Source organism: Brienomyrus brachyistius, unplaced genomic scaffold (genome assembly GCF_023856365.1).
Source record: "Brienomyrus brachyistius isolate T26 unplaced genomic scaffold, BBRACH_0.4 scaffold74, whole genome shotgun sequence".
Lineage (NCBI taxonomy): Eukaryota > Metazoa > Chordata > Actinopteri > Osteoglossiformes > Mormyridae > Brienomyrus > Brienomyrus brachyistius.
In genome coordinates, this window is record NW_026042349.1 from 939,054 (window position 1) to 956,143 (window position 17,090).

General features: G+C 44.4%; 2 protein-coding genes across 3 annotated transcripts in view; both read left to right on the forward strand.

The window, feature by feature from the left end:
• LOC125726679 (AMP deaminase 2-like) overlaps positions 1-9,393 on the forward strand; it is a 29,463-nt gene extending 20,070 nt beyond the window's left edge. For both annotated transcript variants that reach the window (XM_049003043.1, XM_049003044.1), the window contains exons 7-18: positions 417-546; positions 648-734; positions 1,143-1,272; positions 1,499-1,693; positions 2,139-2,270; positions 2,752-2,915; positions 3,697-3,823; positions 4,577-4,740; positions 5,868-5,988; positions 6,467-6,640; positions 6,849-6,959; positions 7,197-9,393. In XM_049003043.1, coding sequence (XP_048859000.1) covers positions 417-546; positions 648-734; positions 1,143-1,272; positions 1,499-1,693; positions 2,139-2,270; positions 2,752-2,915; positions 3,697-3,823; positions 4,577-4,740; positions 5,868-5,988; positions 6,467-6,640; positions 6,849-6,959; positions 7,197-7,412 — 1,751 coding nt within the window. In that variant the 3' untranslated portion in view covers positions 7,413-9,393. The remainder of the gene's footprint in view (positions 1-416; positions 547-647; positions 735-1,142; positions 1,273-1,498; positions 1,694-2,138; positions 2,271-2,751; positions 2,916-3,696; positions 3,824-4,576; positions 4,741-5,867; positions 5,989-6,466; positions 6,641-6,848; positions 6,960-7,196) is intronic.
• A 330-nt stretch (positions 9,394-9,723) lies between these two features.
• Positions 9,724-15,121, forward strand: LOC125726680 (glutathione S-transferase Mu 3-like). Its single transcript, XM_049003045.1, has 8 exons — positions 9,724-9,875; positions 11,212-11,287; positions 12,160-12,224; positions 12,317-12,398; positions 12,786-12,883; positions 13,261-13,356; positions 13,944-14,054; positions 14,509-15,121. Exons 1-8 carry the CDS (start codon positions 9,840-9,842, stop codon positions 14,602-14,604), a joined length of 660 nt encoding a protein of 219 aa, XP_048859002.1. The 5' UTR covers positions 9,724-9,839; the 3' UTR covers positions 14,605-15,121.
• The last annotated feature ends 1,969 nt before the right edge of the window (positions 15,122-17,090 follow it).

Genomic DNA, 17,090 nt, shown 5'->3' on the forward strand with positions numbered 1-17,090 from the left:
CGATGCTGGAACCCTGCTGTCATTCAGGTTGGGTGTGCGTTTGTGTGACCCACCACTTGACAACTTAGCCTGCCCCCAACATGCGTTATCCTTCATAATCACTTTGCTTGTGTGTGACTTGGGCAGCTCAGCAGTGCTGGAAAGATGGCGTCCTACGATGGTGCCAAGTGGAAAGTCACTAACCCTCCTGTACAGCCACCACCCGTTCTGCTGATAATGTTTGCAGCAGGAGGTTTTATAACTGTGTGCTTATACATCTGTGTCAGCAGTGGCTGTGGATGATTAGATAGAAAATTCCCCTGAGTAATTTGAATGGAGAGAATATTGTTAAAAATGCTGATCTTTATTAAGTGAGGCTTGGCGTGCAGGAAATGTAAAAATCATATCACATTGCCACCCTGTTGCCGGTCCCACAGACACCCCCGTACATCCCCCTGCTTCAAAGACACACCCCTACGAGAACCAAGACCCTAAGAACATGCCAGCTGACCTAGGCTTCAGATGCAAGATGGTCGACGGCGTGGTCCATGTCTACGCGCTGGAAGGGTGGGGTGCCCATCGGAAGATGGGAATGTCCTATTTCTCATCTGTGACTCCTAGGGATCGGGGAGCCTCGTACTAACAGCAGTGTTCCCTGTCTGCGGCAGCACCGAATTGGATCTGCCCTACCCTGACCTGCAGGAGTACATCGGTGACATGAGTGTTATGATGGCTCTCATCATCAACGGCCCAGTGTGAGTCACGCCAAGCAAGCCGAGTGCCCCCCAGGTCCCAGCTGAGTTTTCAAAACCATGGTTGGTCTATTTTAGTCAGTGTCAGAAAAGCCACAGCCATAGTGAAAGTTAACATGTCCAAAAGTTCTCCAGCTCTTCTACTCGATGCTCTTCAGCTTTGGTCCCCCCTAGGGTCCAACAGAGGGATACCTCTGCAATGCATCTCAGGTTCACTCTTCTCATCAAGTTCGTTTGTGTGCAGTATGTTAACTTTTCTCGCATCATTTCCATTTGTGGTGCAGAATGATGAAGGACATACTACAAGGTCTATGTGTTTTCACGTGTTTCAGCAGAAACACAATCAGTCAGGTATTGCGCTGGAATAGCCATGTGTATGTCTGACCTCCCGTCTGTGTGGGTCTCTGACAGAAAGTCCTTCTGCTATCGGCGGCTGCAGTATCTGAGCTCCAAGTTTCAGATGCACATTCTGCTGAATGAGATGAAGGAGTTGGCAGCACAGAAGAAGGTCCCACACCGAGACTTCTACAACATCCGCAAGGTCTGCTACCCAGAGTGCCTTCCTGCACTTTCTTTTCCAGATCTTTTTTCCCGCCTCTGTGGTGAAATATATTGGACAAGTCTGGAGATGAATAACATGGTTAATGCTGCCACCTAGTGGACACCCAGTGTTTGCATCCACCGTTCCTGTATCATAAGACTTGAGCTATTTCCACATCCGGAAAACAACATGTGAGCACCAGCAGTGTTTCTGCCTCCCCCTTCAGGTGGACACTCACATCCACGCTTCCTCCTGCATGAACCAGAAGCACCTCCTTCGGTTCATCAAGCGAGCCATGAAGAAGAACCTGGGTGAGATTGTGCAGATGGTGAACGGCAAGGGCCAGACCCTCTCTGAGGTGTTCGAGAGCATGAACCTCACGGCCTTCGACTTGAGCGTCGACACCCTGGATGTTCATGCTGTAAGCGTCCGGTGCAAGGCTTTCTATCTCGTCTTTGCCAGTTAGATTACAGAACATACCAAGGTGGAAAAAAATGTGTTGCATTAATAAACACACAGAAATCAAACGAAAACACAGAATTGTTTTGCCTGTCGCATCAAATCATCCACAAATTCCTGCACCTCTGATGCTTTAAATGACCTTAAATGGGAAAAGATGCTTTTTAGTCTGATAAAAGCTGAATGACTCACCAGCTGTTGTCATGTGACCAAGGCAGAGAGAGGGACATAAATAGTGAGGATGTGGGAAAATGAGTCAGAAGACAAGCTGACAAGTTCGTGTTTTTCTGACACGCAGTAGATAAGCATGCCCACGTGCAGTAATGGAGTCCCGATTTAACCATTCACCAGGAGAACATCTTCACGAGTTATCACGATGCTTCCTGCTACCGTCTCTCTCCCCACAGGACCGAAACACCTTCCATCGCTTCGACAAGTTCAACGCAAAGTACAACCCCATCGGGGAATCTATCCTGCGTGAGATCTTCATCAAAACAGATAATTACATTGAGGGGAAATACTTTGGCCATATCATTAAGGTGTGTCTCTCTCCCTGCTGACAGGAGCTGTGACAGTCACATCAAATTTAAGTTTTTAAACAATTTACTAGGGGTAAACACATGGTATTCACTAAAAGTTAGGCCATTGTTACGTCGTTGCTTCTCCTTATCAAGCAGGGATAACTACACTGAACTTTTTATTACTCTCCTAATTTCATTTTTAAATTTATGAACCCTTTGGAATTTTCTGTGTTTCTGCATAAATATGACTTCAAACATGATCTGATTTCCATATAAGTCCTGTGTAAACTATATAAAGAGAAGGCAGTGAAACAAGAGCAGTGTACTTATTCCTTTATATATTTAAGAAAATGATTCAATGTTACTTGTTTAGGCTTGTAACATAACTAGGTTTCAGAGATTTATTTAGGTTTAGGAGACAGTAGTGATGCATTTTGGGTAGGAGCACATGTGTTTCAGAGGACTTCACCCTGATTGGTCACATGTGATCACATGTCAGGAGGTGATGGCTGACCTGGAGGAGAGCAAGTACCAGAATGCAGAGCTGAGGCTGTCAGTGTATGGGCGCTCGCGTGACGAGTGGGACAGCTTGGCGCACTGGGCTGTCCGTCACGGCGTCTACTCTGACAACGTGCGCTGGCTTGTCCAGGTGCCCCGCCTCTTGTGAGTCCTGTTTCCCTGTGTCCTCTGCCCCAGACTCCTTGCCTGGGGGGACCACAGTCTTTTGGGGTTGTGAGGGCTCTGAAAGTAACTATGTAAGTAATTCTTGTAGTAATTCTTCTTCCCTGATCAGACGTTGGACGCAGTGAGAATGCTGTGATAGAAACGCGGGAGGGGTATGCTCAGGAGAGCACAGGGATCTAGGACACACGGGACACGTTTTCTTGGAGTAAAAAGTGTACTTTTTATTATTAAGTTAGTGTTGCTTCCACATGACCATGTTAGTGTGGATGTATGTTATGATTTTTTCCCCTCTCAGTTGGCAGAATACTATTGGCAGATAACAGACACATGACTGATAATCATGGGAATCGTTTGGGTCTTTATTGGCCTTTGTGTAGCTGCTATGTGACGTATCCAGTACGTCTTCACTGATCCTCCTGTTTACTTAATGCAGCAAGCTGGTTTTATCCTACATATTTCACAGTAAGATGAAGTTTCATTACTGCGCTTCTTCATGATCGACAGATGTGACACATTGTGCAGGGTGATATGCAGAAGCCATCTAAGAATAGTTTTTCTTCACGAACATATCATGATGTATCCTGTGCTTAATTCTAGGGTCAGGGTGTCAAATTTTACAATTTTACAGTTTTCATTTTAAAGCCAAATTCGTCTTTGTTGTTTGACTTTTTGCTGCTTGTCATTCCTCGTTCACACCAAAGAAAAGCCACATGTCAGCTGGAGGTGAAGAGGGCAGATAAACTTGTTTCTCTCTGGACAGTGATGTCTACCACTCTAAGAAGCAGCTGGCCAACTTCCAAGAGATGCTGGAGAACATCTTCCTTCCGCTGTTTGAGGCCACCATCGACCCCCGCAGCCACCCTGAGCTCCACCTCTTTCTCCAGCATGTGAGTATGGCCTGCTCAAGGTTGATGAATGTGCATGCAAGTCACAGGATTCACGAAAGGTCACAGGAACATAAGACTGGCCTAAGGCAACCAAAGGCTACTGACATTCAGCTGACTACAGTACTGATCGTTAGGGCTGCACTGAGACCAGCTCTGAACAGAGATGGTCTGCCTTCCACCAAATGCATATTGTACTGTTTTGCAGTATTTAAGCTTGAGAGATTTTTTAAGGAGCCCTATTATACTCATTTTTACTATGAAATTCAAACAGCAATTTACAAATTTTATATTTGGGTCTGTCACAATATATTTGCATGCTACAGTGTTCCAAAAGCACATTATTTTTCTTATACAGTACATCTCTATTCACTCTGTTTATAACTCTGCTCTGTTCTGCTTTAAGCCCCACCCCCTGATGAGCCCAGTGTGCTCTGATTGGTCAGCTTATCTGATTGCAGCATAGGGGCAAACTAACCAATCTGCAGACTGATCCTTGTGGGTAGGTGGCCAATAAGGATTGTGTTACGAGGTGACCTCACCATATCTTGGAAGCAAGGCCTGGAATTCCAACAAGGCATTCCAGGCACATTAAAAAAGAGTCTTTTCTGTGGTGAGAGGTTAATAATTGCTGAAAAAAAAGTTCCTGAGTTTTACAGCTCTTTCCCGATTGTGTGAGTGTGTGTGTCTACATTACGGTTAATATGCACGTGTGTGTGTGTGTGTGTGTGTGTGTGTGTGTGTGTGCATCCTCAGGTGGTGGGCTTTGACAGCGTGGATGATGAGTCCAAGCCAGAACAGCACATCTTCAACCTGGACAGCCGCCTACCTGGCAACTGGACGGAGGAGGACAACCCTCCCTACTCCTACTACCTCTACTACATGTACGCCAACATGACCGTGCTCAACCACCTGCGCAGGTATGGCAGCTGTCCAGGGGCCCCTGCAGCCCCCCCCTCATTCTCGGCAGGATGGGCTCAGTGTATAGCTGCAGTCCCACATTTGTTTGTATTTCTGTGCATTGTATTGTCTTCCAGTCTCCGCCTGGGTCACATGTGTGTGGAGTTTGCATGTTCTCCGCTTGTCATCGTGGGGTTTCCTCCGGTTTCCCCCCATGGTCCAAAAACATGCTGAAAGCTAATTGGAGTTGCTAAATTGCCCATAGGTGTGCATGTGTGAGTGAATGGTGTGAGTGTGCCCTGTGATGGGCTGGCCCCCCATCCTGGGTTGTTCCCTGCCTCGTGCCCATTGCTTCCGGGATAGGCTCCAGACTCCCCGCAACCCAATAGGATAAGCGGTTTGGAAAATGGATGAATGGATGGATGGCTGGATGGATGGATTGTCTTCCTTTCTATGTTTTTTTATTTATTTTTATCTGTATTTTCGTATTACTTCTTCCAGTAAAGCACATTAAATAACCTCTACCTTTGACAATGTGGGGTGTAATAAAATTTGCCTTGTCTATTAATAACAAGGCTGGGCTCTAGAGAGCGAGAATCGCCTGTTTCTGGAAAGACTGCCTTGTTAATTGGTGATAATTAAGATGGGCAGTGACCCAGAAGACCTGCTAAGCAGGTCCTGCAAGACAGAAACCGGAAATCAGGACTTTTACATACTTAGTAATGCTTAGCAATAGGGACTGTAGGTCTTGCAGGCATGTATCAAGGCGACTGAGGTCTACATCTTCATCTCATGGTAACCTTGGTCCGTGGAATTTTCTGGATTCCTAGTGGACTGGTGCATCATATTAGGTTTAAATATGTCTTAACATGTTTCCTCTCTGATAAAATAATCTTGTCTATAGTATTTTCATGGAGAAAACACATCTATTGCGTGTGTGTATATAGTGGTAAAGGTTCTGATTTGTTGCACAGGGCATAATCTGATTTTTGTCTTATTAGATAATAATCTGGGCAGCCATTTTCTGCTATACATAAATTATATTTAAATCAATATCACATGTGTAGGACAGTCAGTAAAATGTTTCTTGTACTACTTCAAGTTGGTTCTTGACCGTGTATTTGAAACTGACCGTCATGTTGTGCAGGAGGCGGGGCTTTGACACATTTGTGCTCCGCCCACACTGTGGAGAGGCTGGGCCTATCCACCACCTGGTGTCAGGTTTCATGCTGTCAGAGAACATCTCCCATGGGCTGCTGCTCAGAAAGGTGAGACCTGCCAGTTTGCTAGGCCAGTTTGCCTTAACCCAGTCCTCTGGGACCCCCAGAGAGTTCACAGGACTGGGTGGAGGAACACTGCGCTAGGTAGACAGGTCCAGAGAGAGTTCACAGGCCTGGGTGGAGGAACACTGCAATTATATGTATGTACAACAGAGCTGTGTTTACTTATTTTTAGCAATTTGATACATCTTTAGATCCATGATAATGGTATGATGTGACAGCCATTGGGATAATTGGAAATCAAAATCAGAAAATGTAAATATTTTACTTTATATTGTTTTTCTGCTGTGATGTTAATTTGTACATTATTAAGCGGGAGTATTAGACTGATTAATTGGATGGAAAGAATTATAATCTAGTAAAATGGAAGGGTTTTCATACAACATTTAATTGCCCAGTGTCACAGAAGGCTTCACTCTGCACTCAGATCTTCCTGTCAGTAACCGGGACTCTCTCCCCTCCCCAGGCGCCTGTGCTCCAGTACCTGTACTATCTGGCTCAGGTTGCCATCGCCATGTCCCCCCTCAGCAACAACAGCCTGTTTCTTAGCTACCACCGCAACCCCCTCCCCGAGTACTTGTCCCGTGGCCTCATGGTCTCCCTGTCGACCGACGACCCCCTGCAGTTCCACTTCACCAAGGTGAGTTACACATGTGACCCGAGTAGTGAGCAACCCTTACCTGCAGATTGCTCACTACTTTGCTAAGCTACATATAGTACTTTAGCATGTGTAAATAGCACATTGCACAAGTGTCAGGATGAATTAGGGCCACTGCTTTCGAACTTCCACTAAGCAGCAATAATGGAATCATTAAAACTACACTGTCATTTCTCTGCCTGTGGTCCAGGAGCCCCTGATGGAGGAGTACAGCATCGCCGCCCAGGTGTGGAAGCTGAGCTCCTGTGACATGTGTGAGCTGGCCAGGAACAGCGTGCTGATGAGTGGCTTCTCCCACCGGGTAGGCGGCCGTACAGCCCAGAACCAGCAGGCTGAAAATCAATGTGGATTATTGGCTATAAACATGCAGCAAGCATATAGCTCTCAGGTAGATAATTCTTCTTTGCAGTGACTCCAGATAGGGTGTAGAGTCTCTACGGGGACTCCGGGCGGGGTGTACAGTCCCTACAGTGACTCCAGGTAAAGCAAGTGCTCCGCAAGTAACTTTAAACAAAATATCGTCCCACCCCATGGACAGGTGAAGAGCCACTGGCTGGGGCCCAACTACACGAAAGAGGGCCAGGAGGGCAACGACATCAGGCGCAGTAATGTGCCAGACATCCGCGTGGCGTACCGCTCCGAGACACTGTGTGAGGAGCTGCAGCTCATCACCCAGGCAGTCTGCTCCGAGGAGCTGGAGTCCATCGAGGAAGAGGACAGTCTGTCCATGGCTGCCGTCTCGGGGTCCGGCTAAGTCCCGGACGAGGAGCCTTTGTCTTCTCTCACGCGTCTGTAACCTGGTAAAGGATCGACGTGGGACTGATTCCTTGGTGCTGAGTGTATGGATACATGCACATGTGTTTCCACAATTGGGGGGGCGGGGTACGAAAACTCAGAATCCTGTTCTGACAGCCAATGGGCAGCCAGCGTTCTGTGGCTCTGAGCGCAAACACAGATGCTTTCTGGTAGCCCGCTTCTATGTAGTGTTTGGGATGCCGACGGTAACGTTCTGTGAGTGTTAAGAGACAGGCAGCCATCCGCTCTCCGCCGTCTGAGAGGCCCGGACGCAGACTCCCAGCAGGGCAGTGTCACACGGATCTGCCTCCTGTCGCGGGGCCTTCTGCCTGCAATCGCTTCAGACAGCTACCTTCCCATTCTCACCCATTCCAGGGTCACCGTGCGGTTTGCCTTTAATCCCAAATTCATTAAGCCGCCATCTTACTCCGATGCCAAAAGCTGGACAAAAGCTGTCCAATTTAAACTCGCCCTAATAGGCTTATAATGTGAAATCCACATTTCTGTAAGGGCTCTGTAAGGACACTCTGTAAGGACACTCCTTATCACGCTATAAAAATTGGTCAGAGTGGAAGCCATTAGTGATTCCATGGCTGTTTTCACTGCACTGTTGACAATATGGAGATGTAGTAGATTCAGCAAGGTTTGGTGGGGCAAACAGGGTTTTTTTTAAGCATGTGATCTCCTCCATGACCGCACTTTGTAATCCACCTCCTCTAGGCCTTCATCCCAAAGAATTATGGGAAACCTATTCATATGATGCCAACTAGACAATAATCGTGTTGCTCAGTACAATGCATACTTTAAGACATCCTGTTGAACTCAAACAATATTTAATAACAAAACAATAGGTGTATTTTTGTAAAATAGCCATAACAGTTATATTTAGATCTATATAAATATATGTGACGTTAGTAACTTTTGTTACCCACTGTTATTAGTTTAGTCCTCTGCATGTCTTACCAGTGATGCTAAAAGCGTGTTGATTCTGATGTTAATCATATGGCATTTGTGTGGCTGTCATTAGTAGCCGGGTTTCTTGGTGATCTTTGCCCATATTTGGGGAGCCTGTGAATGGCTTAGTATTTTATTTTAGTTTTTAAGTGTTTCCATTATGACTAGACTTTGATTAACAAAGTTCCTGTGATGCAGACAATAGGAGTTCATCTGTTCATGCTTAAAGTGATTTTAAAATTAGGCTTGGCGCCAGCTGACATCATACTGACAGAACATCCAGTTTATATGAAGATGGTGGGACGTCACCTATCAATGGCTTTGCATTGAGACAGAGCCACCGTCAGTGAATGTGGTAACTGGCCTCATCTCCAAACTCCGTTTCTCATGTGCGGGTAAAACACACACATGTAAAGACGAATTTACGAGATTTTTGAAAACACCCATTTACCAGTGAGGATGGATATCGCCAATGTTATTTGTGTGAAAATTACAATAGTATCATCATATCTGCCAATGAAAAATATTTTTTTGGGTAAAGAGTTCCTGAATCAAGTAAACGTGGCTGAAAATAAAAAGTTCCTCGTAGAAGTCTTTGTAATTCGGTGTTATAGGTGATGATGTTTTGGTCCCTGGGAAAATCTCATCTGTACTGCTGTTAGATTAAATTTACACTCAAATGACACATTCGCTCAGGCCAGCAAGCCACTGTTACAACTACTAAAACAAAACGAGGGTACTCTGCTTTTGAACGTATTTAAAGTCTTTGCGTCATTGACTGATTGTGTTAAAGTTCTGTTTTTTTCTCTCTCTCTGTCATAGGCGATTTTTGATTATTATTGCGTTTTGATGTTTTTTTCCAAGGATTTGCAGCCTGTGTCATTTCTGTTGTCACTGTGGTTTTGCTGTATGAGTATCAACTTCTTGCTGCACTGTTTCTGTGTTGCATGGTTGCTATATTTAAAAAAATAAAATACGTACATTCATTCAGAAGTCATGTATGGTGTATTGAGAATGAATGACGGTCGTAGTAAATCAACGTAATTGCGCAGTTTTTATAAACTGTATTACACATGTGCAGAGAAACTTGCGGTAACTAAACCCAACAGATAAAATAAATGATTCCATCTCAGGAGTAATTTACACGGAACCTGCAGATCATTTCCACGCCTGGAACAACTTAAGCGCCCAAAGTCTGACTGACGCGAATCGGCGACACGTGAATTCAGAACATTCTCATTGTAAGAACTAAGGTAATTGAATGGTCTCTTTATCCAATGAGATTGCGTATGATCACGGTTCGCTCACCGAGCTTATTCATGATTGGCTGATTATCTTCCATCCTTAATGCCCGCTTCACTATTCAACGAGGAAGATCGAGCTGGTCTGTATTCGGAGTGCAGGGTTGGAAATTGGTTTGTGAAGCAGAACCATGGCGATGAAACTGGCTTACTGGGATATCAGGGGGGTAAGAAAGCTTGCACTAATCCGAGAAAAATGCTTAGTCGCGCTTGATGTGTTTGCCCGCTAGTTTGATTGCTTTATTTAATCGACGAGTAAAATATGGTGGGAGAGGTTGGCTATTTCCCAAGCTGATACGAGCAAATAAACACGCATATAACTTAAGTTCGTATAAGAACTACAGATAAAGCTTACCTTCACGAGTAAATTACATATTTATTTGCTATGCATGTATTCACCCAAAGACACTATTTTAGTGCTTGACTGAATGCTTCTAAGTCTCAAAGCATGGCGCCACCATAGTGGCCTCTAATGTTTTGCATATGCTTCATGTAGTTCGATAGTGGCACCAGACCCAAAGCCCTGCAGCATAAAAGGCAGTGTTGCTTTTGCAAGTGTGGGTAACAGAACTCTGTGGGTGTCTGTAGGTGGGACTGGGGCGCGTGTCGGCCTGGGGTAGTGGGCGCTGCACCGCGCTGCACCAGTGCTTGCTCCCCAAAAGGACCTGATCTCTTATCTCGATTTTTTTTCTTGCGATCTCAGAGAATTTTATCTCAAGATAACGTCATTTTTTTGTGATCTCGAGATAAAAGTATACAACACATCTCGAGATCACAACTTGCACTGTAGCGCACACAATGAATTTATATCACATCAGGAAAACGAAAAAAAATCCGACGTCATAATGTTGAGAAAGTTGGTTGTGTCGAAATCATAAGACGAGTAACTCGTGATAACGGAAAAAAATTAATGCTGTGTCCACTCCTGGACTTCCAAAAAAATGGCATTTGTATGTATGTGTTCCATCCATCCATCGCTTCATTTTCTGTAACCGCTTGTCCGATTCAGGGTTGCGGGGGGCCTGGAGTCTATGGACACAAGGCAGGGAACAACCCAGGATGAGATGCCAACCCATCACAGGGCACACTCGCATACACACACACTCCAATTAACCTCAGCATTTTTTTGGACTACGGGGGGACACCGGAGTACCCGGTGGAAAACTCCTTGCTGACATGGGGAGAACATGCGAACTCCACACACATGGAGACTTGAACCCAGGTCCCAGAGGTGTGAGGCAACAGTGCTACCGCTGGATGCATTATATGACGTGAATTATAATATTTTTGAAAGTTTATTCAAACAAAATACAGGATGGAGACTTTTCCAAGTAATAACTGTTGCTAAGCCATGTGCAAACGCAGAAGCTTTTCTACGGCCGATGGTTTGCAGATACTTAATGCCAGTGCTGAGTGTTTTTGGAATATGTGGCGAGGGAAACCCGTGAACGTGATGTAACAGTAGGGTTATTGTCCCATGAAATATCATGGTTAATCCAACAGCTTGCTCAGCCCATTCGTCTGCTGCTGGAGTTCACCGGCACGAAGTACGAGGAGAAGCTGTATGCCTGTGGTGAAGGTAAGGGATGCATGGTGATTTAAAAAAAAAAATGAATAAAACTTGCCTGATTTGTCAGTGGGCAAATCCGGTGTTATGGATTTGATGTTTGGACTTGATTGGGCAAACCAAAAGCCTCGGAGCAGGGACAAGCTTTGTGTTGATGAGCTTATCTTATCTAAGAGATTGGTTTGGGTTGAATATAGACAAATCCTCCAAATTCACATGTTATATGTGAGAAATCTATAAGTTTGTTTATATATATATATATATATATATATATATAATAAATCAGCATTGTGTATGTCAGAGCTCCAGGTGGCGACTGAAATGGTCACCTGTGTAACTAGACTTTTAATTTTGCAACTAGCTTTTTTCCTAAATGTTTTCTTTTTGTCTGGAGCCCTGGATGCTGGATGTGACGTAAATCGAGCCTCTACATGTAACTGCCCCGGTTCTCTGAACCGGTCTATCGCTATTGAAATGGAACATTAAATTGCTCCACTGCGGATGACTTCGTCGCTGTCTGGTTGTCCTGAAGCTGTAGTGTTGCAGTGTTCTCCTCTAAGGGTTTAAGGGTCCAACAGGTAATGGTGGTGAAACCCAAAATTTACACACAGGTCATAAAGGTTAAAATCACTTGAGTGACACTAACATTTTCCTTTTATTTGCTGCTTTGTTTGGCTTCCCGGTACCATACATGTGTCAGTGTTTGTTTGCCTTGGAATTACCAAACTGGCATGTCAGCATCACTTCAGAAACTTTCCGACCATGTCGTCTCCGGCCTGCTGCCACTGACTGTATGGCGTCTGGTGAACATTTGAGTTTGGCTGCTTTGATTAGAAGATCTGACTAAGTCAACCTCACAATCTGTTATACTCTGCATTCCTTAGCCCCTGATTATGATAAAAGCTGCTGGTTCGATGAAAAGGAGAAGCTTGGAATGAACTTTCCCAATGTGAGTAACTTGCCAGCGTTTGTTTGTTCAGGTTGGAGCCCTGTGATGCTGCTGTGCTCATGTGATTTTCCCCTCCTGTCTGATTTCTTCAGCTGCCCTACCTTGAGGATGGCGACAGGAAGATTGTCCAGAGTAATGCCATCATGCGGTACATCGCACGCAAACACAACATGTGTGAGTTACATAGCTGGGGATATTCAAGCAACATGCCCATCTGCAATATGTGTTATGGTATAGCAGAACAGTTATACTCTATCAATCAGAAATGTATTAAGTCTATGGTATAATAATAATTAATTGGAACCAACTGTGGCATATCTATGGATGGACTATTGACGGGTATATAAAAAGTTACCCATATCACTGTTAAAACGCATCACTGGCAATTGCATTACAGTGAGTATTAAACGGCAAACATTCCAGTGAACAACCGTGTTATGTGGGGAAAGGCAGCAAAATGTGCATGTTTGTTATGTGCAAGTTGAAAGATTTAAAACCATATTATGTGGATTCTGTTACTAATTTTTTTGATTACCTGCTTGGGCCTGTGTTTCCATGCAGGTGGGGAGTCTGAGGATGAGAAGATCCGGGTGGATGTTATGGAGAACCAGGCAATGGACTTTCGCAATGGCTTCGTCATGATGTGCTACACCGACTTTGTGAGTCCTGGTCAGGATAACGGGGGGGGCACAAGCAGAATTCTATAGCATGACTTTCAGGCTATACAAAGGGAACTGCAGTGCTTGTCTGTGGCTGTATGGTAACGCAAGTGCGTTTGTTTCATTCCGGAGTGCGTGGCTTTGTGTCTCTATCACCGCCTCCTGCTGAATTCTAGATCTTATCTGCGATGTCGCCTTGTGTCTCGTGGGAGATGCTCTGCTAACTCTGCCTGGCTGCGCAGTTGTCTCTAAACTCAATTCATTGCTGTAATTCAGGCAGCGTAACTTTGGGTTTTGACTTGTCTTGTGACGCGATGCTGCGTACCACGTGTCTGAATTGTGTGTGAGCTATGGATGCCTTTTCTCCCCGCTTGTAGGACAAAATAAAGCCTGGTTATGTGCAGAAGCTACCTGGTCTGCTGAAACAGTTTTCTGACTTCCTGGGAGACAGGAAGTGGTTTGCTGGTGATAAGGTAATGGTGCCAGGGTATAATTTTGAAAAAGTGATTGGTGTGGATTGTTGTGTGAATGCCGACTTCGAGAGTGTGTGGGTTGTTTACGTCGTTCTTTGGGGTCGGGGTAATGACTTAATCTTAAATGTTTGACGGCACTAACTTGCTACATTAGTCACAGTATCTTGGGTCTCTCATGGTAAAACATGGCCTGGTTATTGCTTGGCTGTGCTGCATCCCGTTCCCTGGCCCAGTGCACATGGTTCACCACTTGTGACCTACTTCATTTCAGGTGCCAGACAGTAGCCTGCTTTGTTCCTCTGGATCCGCTGCCTGTATGCAGGCGCCTGGACTTGGCAGAAGCCTCGCAGAAAATAGCCGTGCGCTTATGTAAACGAGTCCCGGCTTCTTCCCTCCAGTAGAGAAGTCTTCAGATGTTTGTAGTGCTTTCCATGAGTGATGAGGAAGGAACAGGAGGTTAATGTTCTGTGCAGTGCTCTCATGTCACTGCTGCGCTGTTTACTTCTGTGAGGTTAAAGGAGTCACTGCAGTCGTGCCCTTGGCTCAAGCTTCCTCAGTGTCAGGTACATGGCTTCTGTTTTGTGTAGATCACCTTTGTGGACTTCATCATGTACGAGCTACTGGACCAGCATCGCATGTTTGAGCCCAAGTGCCTGGACGACTTCAAGTCCCTAAGCGATTTCCTGGACAGGTTTGAGGTGAGAACCCCCCCCCTTAGATGCCCCTCAGACAGAGAGACCCTGGTTCTTTGGTATCATTTTAATAAATTGGAGAAGCAACTTACTGTGTAGTTGTTTAATGTGATTAAAATCACATGGTTTCTGCTTGGGGATGAATCCTGAACTGTTTCATGCCTAGTTCTCTAATGGCTGAGTCAGATTTTCAAGGTACAAAGAGTTTAGAGCCTCATAAGATCACAAGTTTGTGGTTGAAGCAGTGCAAGATGTGAGTTGTCAATTTAGAGGTGCATTATGTAGTATATAGGTGTCTCTAGACTATAGAAATAGCCTTTCGTAATATCATCCATAGCCTGTCCTGGTCAGACTCGTGTGTTTTACTTTTCAAGTGTTTTAATTGCCAGAAGCCTGTTTAACAATCACTTTAAAATATTGAGCTAATTTTCTGTTGCGGTTTCTTTCCATCACCTGCCAGGGGCTGGAGAAGATCGCGGCCTACATGAAGTCCAAGAATTTCATGAAGACCCCAGTGAACAACAAGATGGCCAAGTGGGGGAACAAGAAGGAGTAAAACCAGTGCGATGGGAACAGGGTCCCCCAGTCCACCCTCAGTATTGTAACTCTGTTAACAGCAAATACAGACACATACATGTACTAATGCAGCTTGTGTTGTAACAGCACTGAAAGGTACAGCGGTATTTTTACTGTAAATTTACATGAAATGCCTAAATGTGCTATGAGAGATGACCACTAATCATACTGTGTGCATGCTGGCTGGGGGGGGGGCTTTTTGGCAGTGGATAGAATGTGCCTACAGAAAGTCAGGTGCTGTGTAACCCTTTGTCCTCTTTAATCATAAATTCTATGGATTGCACCCCAAAAAGTTGAATTGTAATGCATTGTCCTACTTTTGTAACATTGTCTTACAGCACTTATAGAACAAGCATTTTCCTCTAACCTCAAGTGACTTGATTGTTGTGCTGTGTGGTTCTCACAACATGCAGAGCTTCTTTTGTAATTTTCACAGGTGTGTAATTATGGTTTCAGAGAACTAAGTTAAGCAATAAACTCTTTTCTGTGAAGAATAACCACACATTGTCTTTTAGCAAATTACATTTGGCTTTTGTTACCGGTGAGTTGTGGTGGTATTTCAGGTGTAGTCAAATTATCCCCCGTCTCTAACACTCTGTAAGTTCAGGTATATAGAACATTACTTCTTGACTGTTTTTAGCTGGTTGCTCAAACGCAGTGATGCAGCTGTTCTTTATCTGAAGCCTGGAACCGAGCTTGTGACATCACTGTAAACATGCTACATTCAGTTAATATGTGCATATATAGCTTAAAGCCCAAGAGGTGTGGTTAATGAAGATAACAGTAGGCTTTACCATACTTTCACCAACAGATAATTTTTCAGGACTTTGCACCCCAGTAATTTTTCTGTCTTAAAGTGCACTTTAGAGAGAGAGAGAGAGCACATTAAGTTTTTCAGCTCTGTCAGAATTTAATTTAATGGGGAAATGGCTTAGTAGGGATAATATGTGGGTTCTTTGGTAAAACCAGAATGTTAAAAAGCTGGTAAAATATTTTATAGCCCAGTTGATTGTTCAGGTGTAGCGAAAGTAATAGGAATACTCCTGAGAGATGTTCTGCTGTAGCAACAGTTAGAGGCGTATGCTAAAAGCTAAAAGGCTGATTTGTTGCAGACTCCTACCTGGCCTCAAGGTGGCACCATGCAATAAATAGTCGCTGACTGTATATCTGCTTATTGCACTGCTCTGAGTAAATCTTACACTGGAACTTGAAAATGTTTCCTTGGATGCCGTCTGATACCAGCAGTCACACTCAGATTTGCTTGAACAGTATCTGCGTGCGCTGAATGTTGATTTGCAGTCACATTCTTTACTGTTTTGCTTTAACAAGCAGTTTTATCTGAAGTGGGCAGCCAGTGTATAACTAACCTACCTAGTAATGCTGAATACTCAAAGCTTTTGACCATTCCATGGGAGAAAGATTTCTGAGTATCTGCAAAAATAAGCTGTAGATTCAGTCCGCAGGAAATTTCTTAATGGAATAATTTAGTGTAATGTGGCTTCTATCGAGTGAGGACAGTACGTACCCTAAAATCATCTGCTTCGTGCCCCTTTGGGTGCTTTTGCACATGAAGGCCATGCTGTGAGAAGGGACGGGTGCAATTTAATATGTACATACTATTGGGGTTTTTTTCAGTTCAGTAATATGCTCATGTACTGCTTTAGTTAGTCGGGATGAGGATGATGCACACAGCAAAGGGAGACCACACCAGGAATCACATGCCGTTTCTTGGATCATCAACGCCGCTTTGCCCGGAAGTTTCTTCACATCGTCTGTCACCTGCATGTATACCTGATGGCTACGTGTTAGTTGGGAAAACCTTCCTTCATTAAACCAAAGGAAGTACAAGTTCTGTGGAATAACCGCGATATATACGGTAGGTAAAATGCCACACTGTCAGACACCTAGATGTCTGCACGTTGACGAGCGGCGTTTTTGTATGTCTGTTATACATGTATTAAAGCACAAAATCACTGAAAACCGTTTTCCAGAAAACTAACCCCATTCGGTCGAGATTAGTTTTAGCTTGGGAGGGCCGGTAAAGTGATTAACCGCTTAATTTGTACGGGTTACGTAATATAATACCACCAAACTGCCGGAGAGCGGCGATAAAACGACCCCCGTCCCCATGTTAACGTAGTTACCGCATCTAAACACTAAATGTCAATAAAACTCTAATTTTGGGTAACCTATCATTTTAACATACTGATCAAACGTATAAACGGAACTTTTTGTTTCCTCCCAGCCATATAATATCTCACAAGTCGGTAGTGTTGAGATGAGTGGCGTCGTTGCTTGGTTGCGCACAATAAACCATGTATGGCAGCATCAGATCGCCAATGAAACTAAATTAAATTTAGCTTTTATTAAATTGCCACCGAATGATTATTGCCTTGCTATTAATGGCTAACGCTACTGCGATGACTAACAATCGGCAACGCAAATACCGTGAATGTCCTTCACTAA

Excerpts from the sequence above, each read along its gene's own strand:
- LOC125726680 (XM_049003045.1), top strand. The coding sequence starts at position 9,840 with ATGGCGATGAAACTGGCTTACTGGGATATCAGGGGG. Across the intron at positions 12,225-12,316 it reads TTGGAATGAACTTTCCCAAT|CTGCCCTACCTTGAGGATGG; the intron begins GTGAGTAACTTG and ends TGATTTCTTCAG. Across the intron at positions 12,399-12,785 it reads CGCACGCAAACACAACATGT|GTGGGGAGTCTGAGGATGAG; the intron begins GTGAGTTACATA and ends GTTTCCATGCAG.